The sequence below is a fragment of the Rhagoletis zephyria genome, unplaced genomic scaffold (genome assembly GCF_001687245.7).
Source record: "Rhagoletis zephyria isolate East Lansing unplaced genomic scaffold, Rhagoletis_zephyria_1.1 Rzeph_scaffold_03791, whole genome shotgun sequence".
In the NCBI taxonomy this organism is placed as follows: domain Eukaryota; kingdom Metazoa; phylum Arthropoda; class Insecta; order Diptera; family Tephritidae; genus Rhagoletis; species Rhagoletis zephyria.
In genome coordinates this window covers 11,999-33,050 of record NW_016160874.1, presented here as the reverse complement: position 1 = coordinate 33,050, position 21,052 = coordinate 11,999, and the positions used below count along the sequence as shown (strand labels likewise).

At 35.3% G+C, this 21,052-nt stretch overlaps 2 protein-coding genes across 2 annotated transcripts in view; both read right to left on the bottom strand.

Annotated features, from left to right (window-relative positions):
- The window catches only part of alpha-Man-Ib (alpha-Mannosidase class I b), a 15,765-nt gene extending 11,116 nt beyond the window's left edge, over nucleotides 1–4,649 (bottom strand). Inside the window, exons 1-3 of the mRNA XM_017624837.1 lie at nucleotides 4,485–4,649; nucleotides 4,075–4,396; nucleotides 3,688–3,993 (exon numbers count right to left, since the gene is read on the bottom strand). Of these exons, the coding sequence (XP_017480326.1) occupies nucleotides 3,688–3,993; nucleotides 4,075–4,182 (414 nt within the window). The 5' untranslated portion in view covers nucleotides 4,183–4,396; nucleotides 4,485–4,649. The remainder of the gene's footprint in view (nucleotides 1–3,687; nucleotides 3,994–4,074; nucleotides 4,397–4,484) is intronic.
- Nucleotides 4,650–12,184: 7,535 nt separating this feature from the next.
- LOC108369674 (RUN and FYVE domain-containing protein 2-like) overlaps nucleotides 12,185–21,052 on the bottom strand; it is an 18,463-nt gene continuing 9,595 nt past the window's right edge. Inside the window, exon 2 of the mRNA XM_017624836.1 lies at nucleotides 12,185–13,296. Coding sequence (XP_017480325.1) covers nucleotides 12,672–13,296 — 625 coding nt within the window. The 3' untranslated portion in view covers nucleotides 12,185–12,671. The remainder of the gene's footprint in view (nucleotides 13,297–21,052) is intronic.

Sequence of the window (21,052 nt, the reverse complement as noted above, 5' to 3'; positions counted from 1 at the left end):
GATGTGTTTAAAGACTTGGGAGTGTTTTTTGATTCCAAGTTTAATTGTAATGCGCATATAAATTACACCATCTTAAACTCTCTCGCAATGCTAGCTTTTGTTAGACGACATTCTTCGCAATTTTCTGACCCGTACACACTTAAGACTTTGTTCACTGCCTTTGTACGGTCTAAACTGGAATACGCCACGTTTATCTGGAGATCGTATCACGCTATACACATCAATCGTTTGGTGAGAGTGCAAAAAATATTCCTACGCTTCGCTCTGCACACTTTACATTTTTCTGAACCGATTCCACCTTACGAGTCGCGTTGCCAATTGATTAGTTTATTAAAATTAAACAATAGATGCTCACTACTGTCCGTGTCATTTCTTCTTGACATTGTCTTGGGTAAAGTCGACTGCTCATCCCTTCTTGGGTTGATAGATCTCACCGTGCCGAGTAGAAACCTTCGTCGCTTTGATACTTTTCGTATTGGGTTAAATAAAACAGTTTACAATGCAAATGCCCCCATTGTCAGGGCTTTGACTGCGTACAACTGTTTCTCAAAATTTTTGGATCTTGACTTGTCGGAATCAAAATCAATTATCTATACAAAATTGAAAAACTATTTATTGTGCAAAAATTTAGAATAGCCTTTATTGTATTTACTCTTGGTTCTTTTAACGCTTCAAATTGTACCAAAATTTTAACTACATAGCTTGTAATTTTTCATAATGTCTGTACCATTTACAACTTTAGAAATTAAATAAGTAAATAAATATATCTAGGACATCTGTGGCGCCTTAACAATTTTGCGTTTCTTAGTATTCATACATAAAGGATGGGGCTTTATTAAGCCATCAAAAAAATAAATTTTTAGAGGGGTATCTAAATATCTTGATTTCAGCGCCATATGTGTTTTGGGTCCTTTTTTTGCAGAAGCACTTCTTATCAAAAAGTTAATACCCGTTAATACCCGTTAATCCAGGTAGTACGATAAAGACGGATTTTTTAATATCTTGACTCCAGCGCCATCTGTCGCCATAATTTTTTGCAAAAGTATATTTTATGATGCAGAGTATCTGGCGTCGTTCGTTAAAAATATAAAACAGTAAGATTTTCAGTTTACCATAAATTAAAGGAGACATAAACTATTTTTCTGATTTAATTTAAGGCCTCCTTATGAACAGTACTTTAATTTTTTGTTGCGGGGTAGAAGCATAAATACTATTCGGACATCCCACTCGTGAGCATTCGACATATAATCACATGCCAAAGCAAGTCTCAAAAAATACTGAAGACTTTTAAATTAAAATGGAAGGCCTTCAAATATTTTGGTCGTAATTTTCTTTACTAAAAATCTTGTTTTATTATTATTATTATTTAATTTTTAAATTGATTTTCTCTGAATACATGCGCGTTTTTTTTTTGCAAACTCTCATTCCTGTTTAGTTTACAACAGGTTATTACATTCAGCTGTCTGTTTGCTATGGGTCCAAGGTTAGGGTTCTCTATACATCCTCCATCTATTGGGGGTGCCACGCCCCTGGTAAACAGCTCTCTCTTTCAGTTAACCACAAACGCCACGCCCTCTTGTACAAACTCATTTGTATACATTTACCACATCTTCTCATCAAATTTCAAAGTCATGTGAGTTAGGGGTCCGAAGATATAGCAAATTTCACGATTGTAGAAAGTGCCGTGGGCCCTTATACCAACTCACTAATGTCTACATCGCTATAAGCGCCTACTTTAGTTATGTCTTCACACTAACTTCCAATTCATGCGACTTATCATTCCTAAGTTATTTCTGAATAAAATTTTACACCTGTAAGATGTTCCACGCCCCTTTTACAAACTTATTTACATATATATATGGATACTTTACTGCAAACATCTATCATAGATCTGTCTTCACACCAAATTTCAAAGTCATGTGAATTACCGTACCGAAGTTATTGCTGATTTGAAAATTCTCGCCTATGGGATGTTCTACGCCCCTTGTACAAACTCATTCATATATGCCGTACTATAAGCGCCTACCATGGGTATGTCTTCATACCACATTTCAAATTCATGTGACGTATGATTCTGAAGTTATGGCTGAAATTTTTAAGACCTATAGGATGTACCACGCCCGTTTTACAAAAGTATATCTACTTTACAAAAGCATCTACCATAGATATGTATGTCAACACACTAAATATCAAAGTCATGTGTCTTACGGTTTCGAGGTTATATGTAGCATATGGGAGGTGACACGCCCCTTGGTTGTGTACCCTATGTTATGTCCGAGGTCACTGTCTAGATACCAGTTATAGCCCCATGAACATCCATTCAGTAGTTCCGGAGATTAGTGAGTTTAAGCATACAAACAGACGAACAATTTACAGTTTTATTATAATAGATACATAGATAATACTGCCAATTTGCCAGTTGGGAGTCATCTGTGTGCGTGTTGACTCGTCTTCCAACTACACACAGTTGAGTCATTCAGAGTCATACCAGGGGTCATGTCGGTGTACCGCACGATGTATGCCGGCTATAACATAAATATGTATTAGTTACAAGGCCATGACTCCTGGAATGACTGTATGATTCAGCTGTGTGCAGTCGAAGGCGAGTCAACACGTACAAATGACTCGCGAGTCAGACGCATCGTGTATGCCGCCTATTCAAATATAAAACTTCAATATTCAAAAAAATGTATTTTTTCTGCCAGCGTTGGGCACCAATCCTAAGCTCTCTTTGTACTTAGGAGTGCTCCCGCAAAGCAACCCATCAGAATAGTAAAAAAAATCGCTTGTCAAATTTACTCGAGCGCGGATTAAGGTATGGTGGGTTATTTTATGTGTGACGATTTGAACGTGACGCGTGGGAGCAACGTTATGACATTCTCGAGCGCGGTAGATTTATCTTCATTTTTTAATCACATCCTGAATAATTGATTGGTCTAGGACAAGAACCCATTATGGAAGCTGAAGGAATTCTTAGCATCGGCGTATTAGGTAAATGATCAAAGAACGTTCTGTTAAAAATGTAGGACCATTGTTGGATCTCTTTGGGAGAGAAACGCAACAACAAAAACATGAAAGAAAAAGTTCGGAGCTTTAACGATCAATCCGGCTTAAGAATACAATTATTATACGGCATTTAAGTATTGTGCAGACACAGATTCTTTAAATTAAATGTTACTCGCATTTGCTATCTAAAGTAATTCAAGACATGTATGTATGTATGCACGTATGCCTAAACTCCAAACAACGATATATTCTAATACCTCTAAACATTTAAGAGCACTATAATATAAAGAAACTATATTCTTTTTATCAAACACGGAATCGCAACCAGAATATCGCTATTAGAAACATGATTGGTTTGCTGTACAAATAAACAAATTAATTTTACAGCCTTAAACCATCTAATTTTTTTTCTTATACTAACACCTTTGCCCCTTTTGTTTAATTAGTAAACAGCGGTATTTATTAAACAAACAGTCTTGAGCTAAAAAGACGAATTATTATCAGTCATGTAAGTACATAATAACATGTATGTATATTAATTTCAATGTGTGCTTCTCTTTATCTGTAAGCGCATATGATTGGTCGGCACCTTTACATATGTGCACACCTACTATTGGTGCTGACAAGATTTGATAAGATAAAATATCTTATGCGCCTATAACACCTGTTAGCCACACTTACCTCTTGGAATTCTGACGGGTTTTTTTTTGGTAATAACACGGGCTTCTGGTTGGTTTCCAGTAACGCATTGTCAACTATATCGTTAAGATTGTCGGCATGAGCCATGAGTATCCCGTCTTTTGATGGAGTGTCAGATGGTGACTTAATAGGAATCCAACCTGCACTAATCGATGAATCGACGCGAAGTACCTTCACCCGACGAGCATCAAAAATTCCGTAGGGTATGTGAATAATTAACATAAATATTGCCGATACTATGCATAGGCCGATAATATTTTGCTGGCATCGAGGCAGTTGATTCCATGCCTGTGAAAAGTGGTCGAATAAAATGTTTCATTTTTGAAAGTACAAATTTATTGATTCAAGTGCAATTTAAGGCAAACATACCCGTCGCAAGCTACGCCGTTTGGGCTGCTTGGCAGTTAGACTGTCTTCTTCAGTGCCACCAACACCAGCACCTGACAATGTTACTGAAATATGATCGCTCTTCTCCATACCTCAGCCACGGTGGTGTTACAAACTGCACACAAAGTTTGCTTCCGTAGCGCTAATAGCACTTTTCTGTCCCAGATAAACCTCTGCTCTCCTTTGCTTATGCACAAAATCGATTCTTAGGCCTCAATTTATAGGAACATAGCCCCAGGCATATTGGCAGCGACTAGTTAGTCTACATAAACACCTTTTATATTTGCTAATCTGACTAACTTGTCTAAAAATGTTGGGAAACTATTTAAATAGAGTTTAATTGAAAAATAGCTAAAACCGCAACGAACGTAAATAATTTATCAAACACAAACCTTTTTGCAACCAATTTCACTGACTGTGTTTTACAATTTACTTTCTGCATTTGCTTTTCTTTGCTACAGGGTTGCAAAACACTGTACTAGAAAGTACTTAATGAAAAGGGTTTAGTGTGGAATCCTACATAAATTAGTACCTTTTTTGTTTCCAATCCAGTTGTATCGATTATTTTTAATTATAACGTGTTGTCTTTTCTTATAGATTTACGTACTTTGCTTTTTATTATATTTCTCCCAATTTCAGTAGCAACTCGTCGAATAGAAAAACCGTGCTGAAAACCCAAATTGAAATCAAGCGCTGCCAGATGCGTTATAAAATTAAATTCATATTCTTTTCAGCGTTGCCGTTTTGGTCCAATTGGACCAAAATTGGTAGCTTCATTCTCCTTTGGTAGTTTGGTTGGTTTGATGAAGCTTTTGGTAGGCAAAAATGCTTTGAAAAGTCAATCAAATTGAGCATTAAAATTTATACTTTTACTTTGCGTCTACAAGCTGAAAACATTGCTTTCAATTTGCTCACACGTATAACTTTTCTTTGTTTTTTCTAAATTTTACTAAGCACTCAATTTTCTGCAAACAAAAACTGACTTCCCAAAATATGATCGATCAGCTGTTGAAATTGAACGAAAATTTGCCTATCGTCTTGAAAGAAAAAATGGTGATAGGCAATGTGCAAAGTGTGAGTGTATGCAAATCGAAACAAAATTTGGAATTTTTTTATTGAATGTCAGATTTTGTTTTTTCAAACATAAAAACTTTTTGATATGAATTGAATTGTTCTCAAAGGTATTTAAATTTTTTAAAAAGTTTTTTACGCAATACGTTAATTCTTTTATTTAAAAGCCCGAATTTGTTTTTTAACCTTAAATATTGGTATGAGTGTTTAATAAACACCATAAACAATATTATACTGTCAAATTGTGTAGTTAAAAACCCTGTAAATGCAAAAAAATATCGTTTTAATGATGAACAAAAATTTGGTAGTTTGGAAACTGGTTCGGTAGGCGTTTTGGCACCTAAAAATAAATTCAAGTGGCAACACTGATTCTTTTTGGCATGGAGAAGCTTCCCAGCGAGAACATTATCGTGTAAATATATTTAACCGAATGCTATGCTATAGATTTCATTGACAGTTTTTATGACTTTATTAAGGCCGAGTTTACAAAACTACACGAAACTATAGTATACGTGTGATATTTTATCCCTTTCTTGCTAACATACTTAAGCGTCACGTATGTGCGTAAATGCTGGTTGCAATTTCTCTTAGCAAAATGGAGTTTCGGATATTTGTCTTATTTTATTTTAAAATTTCTAACTTCCAAATCATCAAAGACAAACGATCTCCTAATTCCCCTACTTTGCAGGTTTTTGCATATAACTAGATCCGAAACTCCTTTTCCCGCAAAAACGCTGTCAAAGAGTGCATCCTTCATAACATTTCCCAATAGAACCACTGTGACAAAAACATTTATGGGCATTTATAGAGTTGTTAGGAGTGTACTCGTACCCAAAACTATTAAAAGTTTTAGAGAACTTTCACTGGTATTGCGTTCTCGTATCCAAAAAACTTGCAAAGTAGTGGAAATTGTGAGAGCAAAACGCGATAGAGAGCCGCAAATTTCTTTTTACTAGCGAAAACTTGCAAGTAAGATAATTAGCTGATCACAAACATATGTTTGTAAATAACAAAAGAAAATATGGCATATCATCATCGTACAGTTCGATAAGAGTAAATTTATTAAGCACGACGTATATATATTGACTTTGTTTTTGGTTAATTTAATATTAATATCCAGTTTGTTTACTTTAGTGCGTGCTGACTATGGCCGTGTGACATTTTTCGTTTGTACCATCATTTTATTTTAAATATACCAAAATAGATAAAAATGCAGCATGCTCATGATGCAATAATACAAGGTGGTATCGGTTGTGACCGCTCGATTTGATACTGTCTTAGCTCCGTAGAATAAGAAGAAAAATGGTAGGAAATTTATCCCCGTTTGGGGGAAAATATAGAATTTCATATTTTCTTCGAAACAAACTTTGCTTTTGTAAATAAACAAAAGAAAATATGATCTTTTTGAATTATTTATTGCAAATTTTATTATAAATGCTAGTATGCAACGAAAAAGTTATTAAGCATTAATCTCCAGTTTGTTTATTTTAGTGTGTGGTGACTATGGTTGCCGTATTTCATTTTTCGTTTGTACCATAATTGTCCTTCAAATATACCAAAATAGATAAAAATGCAGCATGCTGAAATGTTTTTTGCTGAAGCTGTCAGTTTTGGTGGCTTGATTGTTGAAATTAAAATTTTATAATTTTAAAGGTACATTTGTAGCTGTATCTATTTAATGTTTTTTAGATCACTGATGGGTGTTTGGAGGAGACTCTCTTACTTTTGAATGCGTCATCATGTGGTAAATAACACAAATAATTTAATTAAAGGTTTTTCTTATCAAACAGTATTCAATTGTATAAATTGCAAAATTGGAGAAAATGTACCAAACAGAAAGTAAATTGCCAAATGAATCACCACAGTCGCCACGTGGAAGTGATCAGCTGTTTTGAAGGTTCCAATTTTTTGCAAATTTTGCATTCTCGTACTTCTGTGGATATTTTGTGTCTTTGAGGGCAAATGCTGCTAAATTCTCAGAATTTTTGCTGCTGCATAGTTTCGTCCGCTCAATACGAGGTGTGTAATTTATGGAGAAACATCTGACTTAACGATACGTTCCGCTGACTACAAATATTTATACAACTCAACAGCTGATAGTTTAAACTCGATTTAACCCAGCCAGATTACTTTCACTAAGGGCCAGTTTTTCAGTGCCAGTTTAAACTTAGTTTAAGTAAATTGAGTTTAAATTGAACAGCTGGTTGACATTTGATTGGCTGATCTTAGTTTAAACCAGCCAGATCGGGCGTTTAAACTGTTTAAACCACGGCCGTGTACTGAAAAACTGACACTAAGTTATCCTAAAATTTAATGGCTATAAAACTGCGTAATTAAAATACCAATTAATTTGAAAAGTTGAAAATTTAAAACATGAAAATTGCAAAATTTTTGGAAATGCATCATCAAAAAATTTTTTTCGGAAACGGAAGACAAAAAAAAACATAATCATCCAGTGACACCCTGAGCATGCGTTTCCTCCGAAGCTACGTCAAAAACCTCTTTTTTTCACGCCATCTGTGGGTCATTAGTGCTAAAATTGGAAGAATACATTCACTACCAGTGTTCGGAGTGGCCTCCGATAAATAAGGTATACTCGGGGTTTTGAAAATTTTTAAATCTAGTCCTCCGCTCTGCCAGACTTCTTCTACTTCGTTTTTTTTTACCTACAAAAAAAAAACAACTCAAAACCAAGCTGAAAGTCTGGTAAAAACTTGTGTTTTTCCGCCATCTGTGGGTCATTATCGTTAAAATTGAAAACAATTTTCCCTACCAGTGTTCGGACTACCACTCCAATATGAATAGATTTACTCAGGTTTAAAAAAAAATTATAAATCGTCCCTCTCCTCCGCTTGAATTCAAATCTATTCTGTTCTTTCACTCATGTTCCACCCCTCTTGGGCCACTTTTTGAGTGTTCACACCCGAGTTTCAGTAAAATATTGAAAGTTAAGCAAAATTTCACTGATAAAAAGAAACTCTTTCATAAAAATAAAAATGAGTCAATAAAGTACCTTTTTGATACATGAATATAGAACTTGGCGGATGAAGAATTTCTCTTAAGTTGTTAAGTTTCATGGCCATCTGCCTATAATTTTTATAATTTTTTACTTATATACGGCTAACACCACCTTGTTAAATACACCTTATTTGTAAAAAAAAATTTGCCATTGTGTAGCTTTTATGCCGTGCTTTGGTTGACAAAAAATTAGGTGCGCTTGCAATACTGACGTGGAGAAAATCGATGAAAAGAAGGGCATAACGAATGCGACAAAAACAGAAGTGATTTCAGAGTACATGAAAAATAAGCAAAACTCAGCGAATCCTGTACGGTTTTGCTTTATTAAACATTCTTTAAATAAAGTCAAATTATGAACCATAACAATCAATTCATTTTTAATCAGAAGCAATTCGTTCTTAATTTAATTTTGAATTAAAATCTGGTAACGGACGTGACAGATTTTTCCCCCCTACAATATTTTTACTAGTAACACATACTAAATTTAATTTTTTATTTCACTTTTTCAGATCTTCTCTCTACCGCCTCGCGTTTTGAAATCCTTTTTTGGCCATCTGAATACGAAATTTCAAGTTATACAGCCGTTTGAATTCATTTATTTTTGCATTTTCGGTTTACCTTTTTTGGGAAATGACCATATGGGGTATTATATCTGAACGTTGGACAAATTTGGTGAAAATAAAATTATTGAACAGGAAGACTGACGCTTCATATGACCCTGACGGTCAAATGAACCCCACATGATATGAATATGTGAGCTGATTGTAGAATTTTCCGCTCTTTCTGAATTCGAGATAAAAAAGGAGGGTTACCACTTAAAAAAAAATCAACATGTTGACCTCGAGGTGACCTTGAAATTGACCCTCACGTTATTTTGTCACTCGGCATTGGAAAGTTTGTTTTATTGAATGAATTTTCAATATTTATAAAAGAGTTTCAAGTTAAAAGAAAAGTGGGCAGGAGGGGGTTACATTCAGAAAAAATACCACATATATATATACTTTTTAACAATAAAATCAAAAAATTAAATTAGAAAAAGAAAGAAACTAAATCAAAAAAGAATAAAATATTACTCAAAAGAAAATAATAGAAATACATACATACATATATATTTTTTGTTTTTTATTTTGTGTATTTATATGAAAAGTAATAAATATTTTAATACATACATGTTCCTTGAATATCTGGTGGATACTATTTTAGTTTTAAAATATGAGCATTGCCTTAAGTAAATATTATGACCATATATTTGCGTTTTCATGGGATTATTTTATACATACTTAGGTATTATTTCGGCATATTTATAAATTCTACACTGGCAAAAATAGTTATATTTTCCAATACCTTCATGTACACACAGTGGCGGGACGCGACATTTTAACAAGCTTTGCCTTTATTATTTTGTTTATTTAATGATTTTTTTATAAAAGTATGGCTCACTGTCTAACAAAAGCCATGCATATATGAAATTTTCCTATAATTATCTATAGAAAAAGTTATATTTTCCATTCGTACAAAAACCAGAATACGCCTCATCATTTCTCCAAGGTGTTTTTTTTTGTTATCCTACCTTTTCTACTTTTGTATTTAATAATGAGGTGTCATTTGAAGAGGAAGAGGTCCCTCCAGTGATTATTACTTAGATAATATTAATGGACATCTCAACTAGAGATGGGCACGGAACTAAATATTTAGTCCCGATCCCGCCCATCCTGAAATTAAATTTTTAAGTCCCGAACCCGCCCATCCCGACGTTTTTCCTAATTGTTCCGTGGATCCGTGGGTCCCGAGATCTGGCATCTTCCGATTATTTTGTTTTGCTTTGCCGTTCGTTTTCGTCCCAAAAAAAAATTTTTAAAAAAGTGCATAATTCACACATCGTTTTTAAGGAAGATTTCCCGAATTTACTGAGGTTGCGGTTTTATCGGGAGTGTCGGGAAAGGATTTTGGTCCCGTCCCGCCCGGAAAATTTCCCAGACCTTCCCGATACCGCCCATCGCGGCCAATTTAAAATCAGTACCGTCGATCTCGCGGGTCCCGATATCCCGCGCCCATCTCTAGTCTCAACTAATTAAATTTGTAATTTTTTTTAGCGCAACTTCTTAACCTTGTTCGGAGATATTTGCGTTAAATATCTAACCCCACGTCATCAGATCTGCATCAATCGTTCAATATAAAGGTATTTATAAAGTTAATGATAAAGAAGAAGTTATAAAAGTAAAGGCAAAGGGGAACATACAGATAAAATAAAGAAAAATATCAAAATATAGACGAAGATGTAGATTAAAATGGTGAAGTTAACATCTTCATAAAGATGAAGACAAAGTTGACGATGAAGTTAAGATTAAGTTGAAGACTAGGACTAATTTACTTTCTCCGAACGTAAGCAATTACACTAAAAGTATTTTGTACTGAAGCACCATTGTGACTGGAGCATTGCATTTGACAGAGCTGGGCACAACAATAAGAGAGAAAAAATAAGTAGAAAGTAAGTAGTATTGTGCTTAGTCTTAGAACCGTAAATTTATTTGTGATAGATACGTCTGAAAAAATTAGCTTGTATATTCAAAGAAAAAAACAGGCGTAAAGTTTATGTTTATCAAGCCTTCTATATATTTATGAAAAAAAAAATCAATATTTCATCATAATCATGTTACACGTGTTAAGAAAACATTAACAAAATCACCGTTAGGAATAATCTCAAGTTTCTTATATAATGTATAACGATATAACACGTATAATTTGCGGTAGTCCATAATATTAAAACAGTAAAACATTATATAACAAAACATTGGAAAATTTGGTATGATATGGTAGTTGCGGTAGAAATCAAATTCATTAGAATAATAGGAAAACAGTTCCCTAAAAAAGTAGCTTTTGCTATAACAATTAATAAGGCCCATGACCAGACTCTTGACAAAGCTGCATTAACTTAACCCTGTGTATTTACATAAACACTACACTTTCTAAAGTAAGACACTAATAGCGTTTTCTTTTCTCAAAAAAAGTTCTGCCCTTTTATATGGGAACTCTTGCTTTGCGTTGCCCTGAAACCTGAGAAAATGTTGCGTTTTTTATATGAGAATGAAACAGAAAATATACTACTCCATCACAATTTATTTATAGAACTTAATAAAGCTGAATTATTCACTTGGCCTGTAAGTCTTTAACAATTTTAAAGCAAAACACTTATTTCTGATAGGGAAAATAATTGCATTTTTACAAGATTAAATTAAAAATCGACCATGCAACTCTCACCCTCACGTTTATTTGAGGGCAGAAAAGGCAGCACTTTCGCCGGATCAGAGCGCAACCTGCTGAGAAAAGAACACTACGCCTTGTGAAAGGGCTGAGAAGAGAACATGAAAATGTGACAGCGCCAACACAAGGCAGAATAAGTACAGCCTTTTTCGAGAAAAGAAAACGCTATAAATAACACCATCTATCCCTCAACTCATGACACTCATACATATAAATTTTAGTTTTTAATAAGTTTTTATGTACCTAATAAATATAAGTTCGGATGTACTATAAATCTCATTCATGCTTAGTAGTGTTTAAGTAAAAACAGTTTTTAAGAATAATACAATTTGTTATTTAAACGAATTATTACATACTGTTATTTTTTTGTATACACAGTTTGAAAAATCTGATTTTATCTGTTATTATAAAGAGGGCCGAGATTACTGTCATTTTCAGACTGCGCAGTTTGCCGTTTGAAGTTCGTCGAAGGTTTAATAAATCTTTTACAAAGTTTGAAATTTTGCCTTATATGGTTTCTGTTAGATAGTGAGCTATACTTTTCTAAAAATATAACAAAACATAATAAACAAAAGAAAAATAGCCAAAACTGGTTATAATGTCGTGTTCCTATTTGTTTACCCGCCACCGTACATATACGGCGTTTCTAAATATTCTCAGGGTAATTCTCGTTCTGCGTTATTATTTCGGTGTGAATTTTTGACTTTTCACTTCACTTCACGATAACGCAGAATGGGAATTGACCCCCTAATCAATGTTAGGATAAATACATTCATACATAGATATTAAGGCATTTTACATAAACACAAGTAGATTATATTTCGCACACCCACTTCAAAGGTGACACAACTCAAAATTTGTCATTTGTGAAATTATGCGCTACAAAAGTTCAAAGACCGTTTATATAGCTTTCAGCAAAAGGTGGGGCAAAATTTTGTTGTAATTAAAACTATATCTAGCAAATTTATAAGTCTCTCTTGCCCATATGGCTAATAATGCTATGAAATCATTTTTTGCGTTTTCTAGCAAACGGGTAATTTTTAGTTGTGACACCTTTGAAGTGAATTTGCGATATATTGCTATGTACACATATAGTTTACATTTAATACACATTTAATACAATGTTGTATGTACACATTTTCGTTTGCAAAGTTATGCCCCTACATACTACATAGTACATACAATACGTATTAATAAAAATTTGTGAGAGCACCATTTAATATACATTATCATTTTTTCGCCTCATAGCATTGGTCGCAAACCCGTACCGGCTTCCCCGATTGCCCAAGATCCGTGAGTAGCGGCAATGTGTGCTCCGAGCATGAATTGCAAAAAATGTCACCACAACTGCGACAGTGATGTTTCCGTCGCGTCAAGCCAAATTCTTTTTTGCATGAAGTGCAATGTGTGGCTATCGAATCCGGCGCCCATATCCCAGCGCTAGCCACTTCTGATGGCGACTGTAGCGATAGGTCTGAGGAGCGTAGCTGTTGTTGTCTTCTTTCGCGGTCTTCGAGTTCAGATACCTTTAATTTGCTGACACTTAACTGTATGCCTAATTCTTCGAGTGTTGTTTGTGCCTCCGACCATTGTGTGCGCATTTTATCAAGTTCAGCACGCAGTTTAGTATGTTGCTGCGAGTCGTCGGTGAGCTCCTTAATACAAGTTTGCAGATTACTAATTTTTTCCTTCAATTTTACTTCCTTTTCTTGTAAGGAAATTCGCCATTCGCGTTCTATGCGAGATTCGGCTTCGGCACGAGCGGCGCGCTCATCACACGCAGTCACCTGAGTTGCCAAGGTTTGTGAGGTGTTTCGTAGTACTTCACCCAAATTAGTTTTATCGGCATCCCATCTGTTTGTGAATGTTGAAGAATGATATTGAATTAAGAAAAAGAAAGAAAAAAAGTTTAAGTAGTGGAGATTTAATTCTTATGTTATAATCTACTATAATGATTGTTCATTAATTATCGAAAGTGTGAAACTATGAGACCTTCATCAAAAATACACAGTCAAAACTTAAACTTTTAACTTCGTTCCTACGTACATTATTACGCACTTTATAAGGCCAAATTGAAAATCGAAGGCATCCCTTCCGTTTTCATTTATATTGCTTTCAAACCAATCCCGTTACCGTTTATGATATGTAGTTATAAAACATATTGATACCCTCGTTGTTGTGCAATTATTTTCGTTTTATAACTACATATCGAGTAAAGCCCTCTCGTCGAAACTGGCGCAGTCGGCAACTTTAGATCTACACCTGAGAAACAAACAAAACACTTTTTATATAAAGCATAACAGAGCAAGACTACCCAATACGATTTTTTTCTTGTGTGTGCATTATGGCTGAAATAAGCACTTTTTGCAGCCAAAAGTCCCATTTTCAGTTTTTGCGTTTAAAATTTTTAACAGTCGAACTGTATTATAGATACTCTAACTAGAAAAGAAATTATAAATTTGTTATGGCAAGGTAACCCTGGTCCCCTATCTGTCGACGTAAAGTGCAACGCGGACAATGGAAAAAAATACTACTGGTATGTACTAGAGATGGGCACGGGACTATATATTTGGTCACGATCCCGCCCTTAGCGAAATTCAATTTTTAGGACCCGAACCCGCCCATCCCGACGTTTTTCATAATTGTACCGTGGGTCCCGTGGGTCCCGTAATCTATCACTAGGAAAAATTCACATGCCTTTCAAATTAATTTTAAATAACAAAAAATAATAATGAAAGATCTGGCATCTTCCGATTATTTTGTTTTGCTTTGCTGTTCGTTTTCGTCCCAATAAAACATAAAAAAGTGCATATTTCACACATCGTTTTTAAGGAAGGTTTTCCAAATCTTCTGAGGTTGCGGTTTTATCGGGAGTGTCGGGAAAGTATTTTGGCCCCGTCCCGCCCGCAAAATTTCACAGACCTTTCCGATAACGCCCATCCCGGCCAATTTGAAATCAGTACCAGGGGTCCCGCGGGTCCCGATATCCCTCGCCCATCTCTAATATGCGCTATTGACTGTACCAATTGTGTTTTTGAAAAATTCACTTTCAAAGTGCATATTATGATTATACAAACTTAATCATATTGTGCTTGTTTCGTGGAGTGTGGAGACTTTTTGCCCGATCTCGTCCGATATGATATAGGTATATATACATATGATAAAAGGGCATTATATTTACTTTCATTTGGTGTATGAATTGTCTGCTGCAGCTGTGTATAAGCTTAATATTTTAAAAGGTCATCAAAGTCAAAACTGAACAAATATTCAACGTGTGGATGGATCGTAAGTCCATTTTTTTTTTAAATGTGACGTACATACTTTTACCACAGATTCGGATTCTTCGGACAAAAATACATAAATTTTGTCAGAAACGTTTCTCTGAAATGACTTCCGGTTAAAATAATGGACTTCCGGTTTGTTTAAACCACTTTCACTCGAAACCGGAAGTCGGTAATAAAAAGATAGAGCATCCCTGACTTGGTATTCATATTTTTCCATTTCCCAAAAAAAAAAATTCTTTCCTCCATTTTAGGAGGGGTGGATGGGTGGTCTGGTACACCCGATATATGGGCGGTGAGTGTGGTTGTGGGCCGATTTCGTTGATTTTCAAATCAACGGCTTTTAAGGTTCTCAGAAGCATGTGTATACGATTTTAAGTGCCTATCTGCATTTATTGATTCTTGACCGCAGAAAATGCTTATTTCAGCCGTAGTAGTGCGGAAGAAATCCACGTACGTGCGAAAAATAGTCACGTTGTTCAAATTTAGTTATTTTTTTAAAAGTGTTTTTGAAAAGCTAAAAGTAATGTACCCTGTCAACCCAGCTCCATATATTCCAAGAATAGCGGCCGCTGTAGTGTAGTGGTTAGCACTGCGCGCTACCATTCCGCAGGGTCTGAGTTCGAACCCAGTTTTCGATTAACATCAAAAAATAAAACATGAAAAAAAATTTTTATAACAGCGATCTCTCGGCAGGCAAAGGCAAACAGTTTCACATAAAAATACAATTGTCGTTCGGAATCAGCGTAAAACTGTAGGTCCCTCCCCTTTGTGTGACAACATCAAGGCGCACGCCACAAATCAGAGCAGGAACTTGGGCTGACTTTGTTGCGTAACTACCTAATAAATAAGTGTAACATGGCCAATGTTTTTCTTTTTATTTATAATTTTGGTATTGACTTGATAATGATGCTCATTTAATTTTAGCAATAAATAATAGTGATATTCACCAAAGTGACCAAGTGGCCTGGCAGTCTAGCAAACGAACAGATCAGCTCAAGCAATGACCGTTGTCAACAGTCGCAACACACAAAACTGATCTTAGAAACTGATACAAGCCCAATAAATATGGGGCTTGGTTAACAATTGGAAAATGACTGGAAATGTAGAATAGGTTAGTATTCGATTCGAGAACTACAGCCCATTGTCGAATTGAAATATTTAATGGGAGAGAGTGAAAGTTGGAAAACTAAGGTGGGTTATGAACTCGTTCTCAGTTCGATATGCATATTGTATATCGAAGGTCCTTTTCAAACGTTCGCCACAATGTTTATTGGGAGTCTACACCAGACTATGAGGGGTTTATCAAGGAGAATAGTTTTGTTAAAATTTTGTATGCGAGAACTACTATTGAACTGTGATAAATGCATTAACATTTTTGTATCTAAGATTAATGAAGTTGTAGAAACCACCTAATATGTCTTGAAATTGGCTTGTATGGTATAAAAAAAAAACAATGATTCAGAACATGGTACTTTAGATGAATTTATGCATATTTTAAGTAAATAAACAATAGGGTATTTTTGCACTAAAGTAAAATAAATATTATTTGCGATATGTACTAAATATGAATATGAGCATAATACGAAGATTTGCCGGTCAAAATTTTTAATATAGGAATATTTTTTACCTAGGCTCGAATCCTAACATCCGCTCACGGATCGAAAACCATACGAAAGAAAACTATGGGATAGAGAGTACGTTCACGTACTATAATCAGAAAAATTTGTTTTTTACATGACGAGTAATACGATATCGTATGTGCCGAGTCAAGCCCTAGTTAGAAATTTTAAGGATAGTCGAATTATATTTTTTATTCCTTCGATAAACGGTCCCAGTTTTAGCACAAACATTTGTTTATGAAGAGAGAATAGCAATGTAAAGAAAAAATGGATGACAAAGGGCTTTTGTTTAACATTAGCAGTGCCAGGGTAGCCAACTCATTTTTGAGATTAAAAAAATGTTATGCTATTTTTGTCTTTCTTTTTATTTTATTTTTAAACGTAATTCATCTTTGATAAACCAAACTTTTATAAAGTTAGTTAACAAGTAAAGAATAAAAGATATTTATGAAATATTTACATATATTCCATAATTTGAGTAATTTTTTATAAAAATATTTACATACATGCAGTGGTCGAAAAAATTTAATTCGCACCAATTATTATTATATTTTTTGTTGTTTAATTTGAGTTATTTTTTTATAAAAATATATGTTGTTCATTCTTTAACAAAAACCGTACAAATTCAAGTTTTAAACTTTGTGCAATATTTAAAAAAAATTTAACAAACTTTCGTAAAAATTTCGAGTTTTTTAATTTGACTTTCTAGAAGGATTGACAGCCAGTTTCACCAAATTATTTAAGTGACAATTACTTTAATTTTCGAATTTTTGGTTTCACCAATAAATTTTAATTTTGATTTAAGTGGCCTATGCTCTTCACTTAAATAAAAATTAAATCAGAATAACCACACTCAGAGGTGTTACACGTTTAATCACCTGCTCATTGTGTATCTCCTGCTTACTTGTATACCAGCCCTGCTTTTACAACACAGCGTGCCAAAGCTTTCAAAAGCTCTCAGTACAAACGAAAACTTTCTTTCGCTGGCCTAGTCTGTTTTACAACCACTTTTTACTCAAATAAATAGTTTATTGAAACTGAAAATTATTTAAATGAGAATTAAATACAAAATTAACTTAAAGTAAATTTCCACTTAAATAATTTGGTGAAACTGGCTGTGAGTATGTAGTTTTGTAAGCCCACTCAATTCAAGAATAATAAAGTGCAAGTTTCAAATGGCTAAAAATTTTCGTTTAAGGATTTTTTTTGTGAAGTTTTTGCAGTTTTCTTCCATATTGAAATAAATTATGTTTACTTGTTATATGAAAGCAAATGCGACAACGGAAATCAACGGAAATTTTTAGCCATTTGAAACTTTATTACACTAGAATTGAGTGAGCTGAAATTTCCCACAAAAAAACGGTCCATTCCCCGATTCCCCACGCAAACTAAAATTCCCCGCAAAACGGGGAATTTTCCACGTGTTGGCTTCCCTGACCACTGCCCAAATTTTATGAACAAAACTTGTCAAAAACCTAGAATGAAGAACAAATGAGTATGCAGATGTACTCCTGCATTCATTGCAGATGACATACTGAAACACTAGCATATTCGTTTTTCAAGTTCGAAGAAATTTCAAACCTTCTGACGCGACCTATCATTGAACTTCCAAATAGTGTAACGTGGCCAAGGGCATTCGAATGCCCATAACTCTGATACCAAAGAAATTATTAAACCCTTATTTTACAGAAATAAAGATTTGAGTATGCCTAATCATGTCACCTAAAAAAACCCAGGTGCATACATCTCGAATTCATTATTATGGTACGTGTTATACCCTTAAGTATATGTATGAACATATTTAAACTGGACAAAGAAATAAAAATCTAAAAATACTTTACGAACTGTTAAATTGGAAATTTTTGATGTTTGAATTGAACATGAAAATTTTTATTTCAACCCAACGTTTTCACATTCTATGGGCTTTATGCTTTCGATTGGTTTATGTATCCAATGGTCGAATCTAAACCAAATTAGTATGGGACCACATGTGAGATACTACCTGTTCGATGGAATAATCGAAATCGGTTGACGTGGTCTAAAGTTATGCGGTGGCATACCTAAAAAAATAAATAAAAATATTCAGACGAATTGATAACATCCTCCCTTTTGTGAAGTCGGTTAAAAAATATAATAGTTTTTGAATATTTAATTAAATTTATTCTGGCCAGGATTTTTTCAGTCAACCCACTTGCGAGATATTTACTAACCCGTTAAATTTCATTAGATTTCGTCCATTAAACAGATCGGTGAAAGTCGTGCCCTATTCGGATCATCTACTATAATTGTTTTTTTTTTTTAATTCACATCCACTCTGTGAGAAGTGGCCTAGAAAAAAGAGGTTGATTTCCAAGAGTTCAACTGAAATTATAAATTGCTTGAAATTAAATAATATTTCTCTTGTTTTATGTGTTTACAATTTTTTAGTACTATATTACATCCTTTCATCAGGACATTCTATAATTTTTATGCAAAACATCTTGAAATATTCTGTGGAGTCGGAGCACGAGGCCCCTTGAGAACTCCGGGCCCGGGAGGAAAATTCCCGGATCTCCACCCCCTCCCGTCAGGCCTGATGTTAATACATACAAATATGTATGCCAGTATAGTATAAACTGTGTTTTCAAAATATGGTACGCCTCGATGCATTCTATCGTTGCAAGTACTTTCGAGATTTCATTGCCTATTGTTGAACATAACTGTAACAAGTAATTTTTAGCAAAAAAAACCACTTAAAAAAAATATATATATATATTTCATGATCCAATGATCGGATCTAAACCAGATTAGTATGGGACCACCTTTGAGACACTACCTTTCCGATGCAAATTATCCGAAGAATTATCGAAATCGGTTGACATGGTCCAAAGTTATGCGGTAACATACATAAAAAAAAAAAATATTCCGACGAACTGATAACCTCCTCCTTTCTTGGAAGGCGGTTAAAAACCATCACTTACACGCTGCCGATGAAACACCATATATTAGAAATGAGTTCCGTATAGACGAAACGTTTTGAGCCCCCCTTCTCACTTCAAAGTTATTACAGAAAGTCGAAGGCTTTCGTTCAGTATTGCAACCAGTGAACGACTTGCCAAATGTCGATATTTACAGAGCTACCTCTATGCAGGGGGATTTTCGCAGCTAAGCCAGCCAATTCGTTGAAATCTGCTCAACTAATTAAAAAACTGTGTTAAGAGTCCCTATCCGGTTTCGAGCAACACCGGTGAAAACCTAACTAACAGCAAAACAAATATGTAAAAGAAAATGTCAAGAGTGGCGAACTGAATATGTAGACGATCATTGATCGTTTTTACAGACTAGTCCTTTTTTTAGATGTGAGGCCCTAATAAATGTTAATTTTTTGAGGATTCTTCAAAAGAGAAGGGATTAGTTGAGTAATCATGCTCACGAATAATGTGGGTGCCAATTTCATGAGCACGATATACCGATGTGGCCTTCTGCTATCAACGGATATGTGATTTGGACCAGGAAGCTGAGATTGGGTTCTTCAAGTGGCCAGCGACCCCGAACATCGATATCAAAATCGTTCTTGGCGATTTCAATGTTAAGGTAGGCAAGGAAAGGATCTCTGGCGTCACTGTCGGAAACGGTGTTCGGTAACGGACTGAGGCTGATCGACTTCGCCGGGACCTGAAACATGGTAATATGCAGTACTAGGTTCATGCAAAAAAACATCTATCAAGCTACCTACCCAAACGAGAAACAAAATCGATCATACTGTTATAGACGGATGGCACGCTTCTAGTGTTTTAGACGTACGTACACTCTGAGGGCCAAAGATTCATTCGGCCCACTTTCTTGTTGCAGCTAAGATACGGACCGCCTCTGTGCAGCAAAAAATGTGCGCTATACAATGCAAGGAAAGCACGACGTCGAAAAGCTGGAATCACAACAGACGGTCAATGCATTCGCAACTCGACTCTCACACCTGCTCTTCAACAAACCGACGTATGTATGCGAGCAATTACGCGGCTGAAGAACAACAAAGCCGCTGGAGCTGACTGCCTGCCTGCTGAGCTATTCAAGTACGGTAGCGAGGAGCTGATAAGGAGCACGCATCAACTCTTATGCAGAATATGGTCATTAGAATGCATGCCGACGACTGCAATCAAAGTGTGCTCTTACCAATTCACAAGAAAGGCATCCCGGCATTCGCGCCAACTACCACGGGATCAGCCTTCTTAGCATACATAGGTTACAAGATCTGTCGAGTCATTAATCTAATTTGGCCGTAACAGTGTGGCTTTAGTTCTGTCAAATCCACTATAGACCAGATATTCACAATACGCCAAATCTTGCAAAGGCCCTCACCATCTACTTGTAGACTTCAAAAGTCGCTTTCGGTAGCACTAAAAGGAGTTGCCTAACGCCGCGATGTCCGAGTTTGGTACCCCCGCGAAATTAGACTCCGTCAGAATTTGGCAATACCTCTCCGAGCTGTTTGCCAACAAACGCGTTTGCGACAGGGCGACTCCTCAGCGCATTCGCGCCTTGCCACCCACGTCACTATTGACAGTTGTAAATTTGAGAAAGTAGTGAATTTTGGTTTATTGGGAACCAGAATTAACACCGATAATAATGTCAGCATCAAAATCCAACGCAGAATCACTCTTGCGAACAAGCATCACTTTGGAATGAGTAGGCAATTCAGGAGTAAAGTCCCCTCTTGACGTACGAAAACCA